This window comes from Tupaia chinensis, unplaced genomic scaffold (assembly GCF_000334495.1).
Source record: "Tupaia chinensis unplaced genomic scaffold, TupChi_1.0 Scaffold000201_1, whole genome shotgun sequence".
NCBI lineage: Eukaryota > Metazoa > Chordata > Mammalia > Scandentia > Tupaiidae > Tupaia > Tupaia belangeri.
The window spans coordinates 2985413-2990776 of record NW_006159676.1 but is presented as its reverse complement, the minus strand read 5'-3'; the positions used below and the strand labels follow the sequence as shown (position 1 = coordinate 2990776).

At 58.3% G+C, this 5364-nt stretch overlaps 1 protein-coding gene across 1 annotated transcript in view; it reads right to left on the bottom strand.

The window, feature by feature from the left end:
- ANO8 (anoctamin 8) overlaps window positions 1–5364 on the bottom strand; it is a 14756-nt gene that overhangs the window by 8635 nt on the left and 757 nt on the right. The window contains 12 exon segments of the mRNA XM_027771285.1: window positions 1–84; window positions 778–852; window positions 942–997; window positions 1099–1225; window positions 1331–1483; window positions 2321–2482; window positions 2585–2712; window positions 2793–2909; window positions 4382–4478; window positions 4565–4703; window positions 4888–5020; window positions 5154–5264. The exon segment at window positions 1–84 is cut by the window's left edge and continues 175 nt beyond it. Coding sequence (XP_027627086.1) covers window positions 1–84; window positions 778–852; window positions 942–997; window positions 1099–1225; window positions 1331–1483; window positions 2321–2482; window positions 2585–2712; window positions 2793–2909; window positions 4382–4478; window positions 4565–4703; window positions 4888–5020; window positions 5154–5264 — 1382 coding nt within the window.

Sequence of the window (5364 nt, the reverse complement as noted above, 5' to 3'; positions counted from 1 at the left end):
GCCGAGCCGCGGGTACAGATGCGGCTGCAGGCCCTCGCGCACGTTCTGCACGAACTGGCGGGTGATCAGCAGCGTGGCCAGCATCTGGGGACGGGAAGGGGGCGGAGAGAGGCCACGTGGGGGACAGGCGGGGCCCTGGGCGCCTTGCAGGGGAGGCGGGGGTGCAAGCTTCGAGGACCCTCGTGGACCCCCATTCCTAGCTCCGCCCCTTTGGACGCACCTGGGCACCGAGGCCCCAGCACGCACACCCCAAACCTGCCAGCCACCCCAGCACCCGCTCAGCCAGGGCCAGGGCCATGGGGGGGGGTCCCCCCAACCACCTGCACTGGGTCCACAGAGCCCCAATCCCCGCGGGGCATGCCCGCTTTGCAGCACAAGCCCACCCCAGCGAGGCCCCTTGGGCTCGCCACCTGCCCGTACTTTGGCCCGGGCCGTGAGCAGAAGGCCCCGGAGGGAGCGAAGGAGGAGGCGGAACCGCAGGGCCGCGAGCGGGACCAGCACTGCCCGCAGCTGCCGCTCGAGGCTCTGGGACAGGGACAAGACGAGCAGGAGCTGTGAAGGGACCGACGGACAGGTGGACGGACAGATGGAGAGGAGAACAGGCAGAGAGAGGACGCACGGACAGACGCACGGACGGACAGAGAGGAGAGAAGGATGGAGGAGGGAAGGGAGGGGCTGGAGAGCCCAGGACCCCAGGCGCTAGGTCCGGTCCCCCTGCTGACCCCATGGGGGGGGGACAGGGGGGCGCTGCCACGCGGGGGGATGTGCACATCTCACCTCTTTCAAGCGCTCCATGTCCTTGAGGTAGAAGCCGATGTAGAACAGACTCAGATAGGAATTGACGAACTGGAACTGCAGGAGAGTGGACAGGCCGGGGTCAGCCGCCCTGCAGCCCCTGTTCTTGCAAAGTCCCGCCCAGCCACCAGGGGGCGGTCACTCACCAACACGACCTTGATGATCAGGTGCTTCTCATAGGCGCTCTCTAGGCGGTAATTTTCTATAGGAGCCAAAGGGGGGCCGGTGAGGGGTTGCCCTGTCCCCCTCTGCAGAGGACTGCCGGCAATTCCTTTCCTCCAGGGGATGGGCGCAAGGGCATACCCATGTCGTTGAGCCAAATGGCGAGTTTCTTGTAGCCCTCGGCGCTCACGCTGACCAGCAGGGCCAGTACGACCTTGGGCAGGAAGCGCGCGAGGCGAGGCAGCCCCTTTACGCTCAGCACCATCTCCTAGGGGGAGGACAGGGAGTCCGGGGTGGAACTGGTCTTGCTCCGTCAAGGCCAGCTCCCCTAGGGGGCGTATGGGTAGGCTGGGAGCAGGGGGCATAAGGTCACCTGCAGCTGAAAGCAGCCGAGCATGAGCAGAAAGACGCAGACAAGGCACGCCAGGCACAGGGGGAGGCTCACGAGGAGCTGGAAGAGCAGCCGCTTCCAGGGCGGGTAGTAGAACTCCTCGGCTCGCGTCACCGGGCTGATGCGTCGCACACCCTGGCAGTGCACAGAGGCCAGACACAGGGTGAGACCAGAGGGTCTCCTCTCTGTCCTCGTCTTTGCTCTGGCCCTGTGCCCACCTCTTCACACCCTCAAATCTCATTTCCCATTCTCATCTCGGAGTACAAAAGAACCCCCACCCGTCATACCCACTTGGATATTGCAGACCTTGGGACCAGCAGATGGTGTAATGGCTACTTCGCTGGACTCCCATGTAGTCGACTGCAGTTCGAGTCCCGGACCTGGTGGCTTAACTCATGCCGGGTGCGTGTGCGTGAGTGCCCCAGATCCCGAGAGGAGAATGGAGGAGAAGGGACTGCAGCATGGCCATTCACCCTGGGGGTTTTAAAATAATTATTTAATTTACTTTTATTTATTCATTCATTTATTTTCATTTGACTGGAGAAAGACAGACACACAGAGAGAAGGAAAGTGAGAAAGCAAGCGACTTGGTCCAGGATTGGAACAGTGGTTGGCCATGTGGGAGTGTCCAGCACCTTAACCACCACACCACCTGCTGGTCCCCAAAAGATGGATTCTTTTAAGAGAGATTTTTGTGATAGGGCATGTGCATTCGCCTAAGACATAGAGAAAGAGAGAGAGAGAAAGTGAGAAATCAGCCCCCAGGGGAGATGACCACAGCTCAGTCCCTTCTCCTCCATTCTCCTCTCGGGATCTTGGGCACACATGCACATGCGCCCGGTGTGAGCTTAAGCGACCGTGTCCAGGACTCGAACCGTGGTTGACTACGTGGGAGTCCAGCGACGTAACCATTATGCTAACTGCTGGTCCCTACCCCATTCTCTGTATCCCTCGATTCAGCCCCTAACGAACCCTGAACTGAGGGCGTGGCTCCTCCACAGCTTCTCCTGGGGAGTCCAGGGTCCCCCACTTGTAGGCTAACTCCGCTCCTCTCCGCTTCCACTCCTCCAAAAACAGCGTCGACCAGATCACGTTGAAGAGGGCAAAAACCACACAGGAAACATCTCGACTCGTCTGTGGACGGCAGAGGACAGTTGAGGCACTGGCCAAGTCGGCCCAAGGAGGAGGGTGTCACTTGGGATCCCCCAGCCCCTGCCCAATCCCCCCAGCCAATACCTGGTCCGTTTCAGTGAACGTGTACAGAACAGAGCCGAAGACGGCCGGGTACACCATCGCTGAGGTGTAGAAACCCAGCCAGGCAAAATACATGGCGATCTTCACACCAAAATAGTCACAGATGTCATCTGGTAGGAGACAGGGGTGCCCCCGTCACCTTCTGCCAGCTTCCTAGGAACCCTGCCCACCCCCCCAGCCTGGGAGGTACCTAGAGGCTGATTTTCGCACACGGCCTGTACCCAGGACTTCATAAGACGGTTCAGAATACGCTGCTCATGGATAGGGAACACTTGCTGAATGATTCCACGGGCCGCCAGCTCGGGGACTGTCGTGTGGGGGATGAACATAGGTGACCCCCATGCCCATCCAACCATGGGCCTGGCCTGGCTGAAATGCAGGTCACTGCTGTTTTTTTTTTTTTTTTTTTTTAAAGGTTTTTGCTATAGGGCGGGTGCGCTCCCCAGACAGACAGAGAGAGACAGAGAGAAAGTGAGAAATCACTCCCCAGGGTGGATGGCCACACCGCAATCCCTTCTCCTCCATTCTCCTCTCGGGATCTTGGGCACGCACGCACACGTGCCCGGTGTGAGTTTTAAGCCACCGGGTCCAGGACGTGAACCACGGTCGACTACATGGGAGTCCAGCAACAGAGCCATTACACCAACTACTGATCCCAGGGCACTGTTTTTTGTTGGCTCCTAAGCAAACACAAGCTCTTCCCAGGGGAGGACTTCAGGTCGGATGCATTTAGGAGGTGCAGAAAACTAGGAGTGTGGGGTCCCAATGGGGAACGATATTTGTTTGTTCATTAAATTTTGCTAGCGGGTGCATGTACTTGCAGGAGAAAGACACAGAAGTGGAGAAAGTGAGAAAGCATCCCTCCCCCCCCCACACACACACAAGGGGTGGTCATGCTGCAGCCCCTTCTTCATTTCTCCTCTCAGGATTTTGGGCACGTGGGCACATGCACCTGGGGTGTTTTTCAAGTCACTGAGTCTGAGATTCGAACTACCAAGTTGGGTATGCGAAATCCAGCTGCCCCAATCACCATGCCACTGGCTGGTCTGGGGAATCATATTTTTAAATAAAGCGATCTGGCCTCCGTTTGTGACCCTGAGCGTCTAGTGTCTGAGAAATTGCACAAAGTTGGGGCCAGCAGATGAAGTAACGGTTGTGTCGCTGGGTTCCCACGTAGTCAACCGTGGTTCAAGTCCCGGACCCGGTAGCTTAAACTCATGCCAGGTGCGTGTGCGTGAGTGCCCAAGATCCTGAGAGGAGAATGGAGGAGAAGGGATTGCTGTGTGGCCATTCCCCCAGGGGGTGATTTCTCACTTTCTGTCTCTCTGTCTCTGTCTCTCTGGCGAGCGTACGCGCCCTATTGCAAAAATCTCTTGCAAAAAAAGAAAAAGAAAAAGAAAAAGAAATAACACACAAAATTGGCATTGAGACCTGTTGGTTTCAAGGAGGGGAAACTAAGACCCAAGGTCTCCGTACACAGAACGCAGAGCGCTGTCCATGGTCCTACCATCAACTTAAACTTGGGACAATGCGGGAGGAGCTCCGGACCTGCCTTCTCGCAGCTAAATCCCAATTCTTGGCTAAGACCACGCCCTCGTTTTTCATTGGCCTGTATATGACTGCTCAAGCCACACCCCTTTATGCCACTGGTTGCTCAACTTTCCACTAACCTCTGATTGGTTGGATCTAGACCCCGCCCTCCCAACATGATAGGCTGTCCTGTAAAAGCCCCTCCCAACTTTCTGCCTGTGATGGGAGTGTTGGCCCCGCCTTGCTCACTGATTGGCTGATCCTCCAGGAAGCGCACGTTGTGCAGCGCCTCGCCCTGCTTGGCCCGCAGGTTCTGCAGCCAGAAGCGGATGATGCTCTGGCGCTCCTGTAGGGTGGAAAGTGTGCGTTGGGAGCAGCAGCCTGTAAGCCTGGGACACTCACGCACGTGGCGGGGACGGGAGCTGGCCTCACCTGGGAAGTGAAGAAGCGCAGCTCGCTCTCCACATTCTCATAGATGAAGTCTTCCTCGCAGGAGAAGCTGCGGGTCCCACCGCCAAACTCAGCCTTCACAGCCTTGCGCAGCCCCAGCTCATCGGCTCCTCGGAGTAGGCTGCAAGGAGGGCAGGGAAAAGTAGAGTCAAAGGAAGGCCCCGGCCCACCATCCTGGAGCTGAGGGTGGTGCACCTGGCGACCTCGTGAGACAAAGCAAGGTGCCTGGGTAGCATGATTTGGCGCTTCCAAGGATAAGGAGAGGGGTGGCAGAGTCAGCGAGAGGCCAGGGACAGGGGACTCGCCTTTCATACGTGGCGGTGACGAAGAAGGCATAGGCACGCGTGTGGCGGTGGTGGCGGACTTGCACGATGAGCTCGGGGATACCCACGCGGATGTGGTTCAACAGCCATAGCAGCGTGTGGTCATCGGTCGTGTCTGCCAAGAGGCACAGGGACCGATGGCTCTGGCCACGAGGGGGGCCCAAGGTCTTCTAAATCTTCCCACTACGGGGAAGTTGAGCTCAGGAGAGCCGCGTCTGGGCACTGGGCGTGCAGGTGGGCGTGGGTACCTGGGAAGGTCATGAGGACATCGCAGTTCTCCGTGGGCACTGTCTTCATCCATGCCTTGTGCGACACCAGGTAGCGACCCGCCTGCAGGAGCCGCTTCCCGAAAAGCTTATCTGGGAGAAGGCATGGCAGGTCAGGGTCAGCCCTTTCCAGGACCTAGACCCCAGGGTTGGTTTGTCCAGTCCCCTCCAGGGCACCCAAGCACTTAGCCTG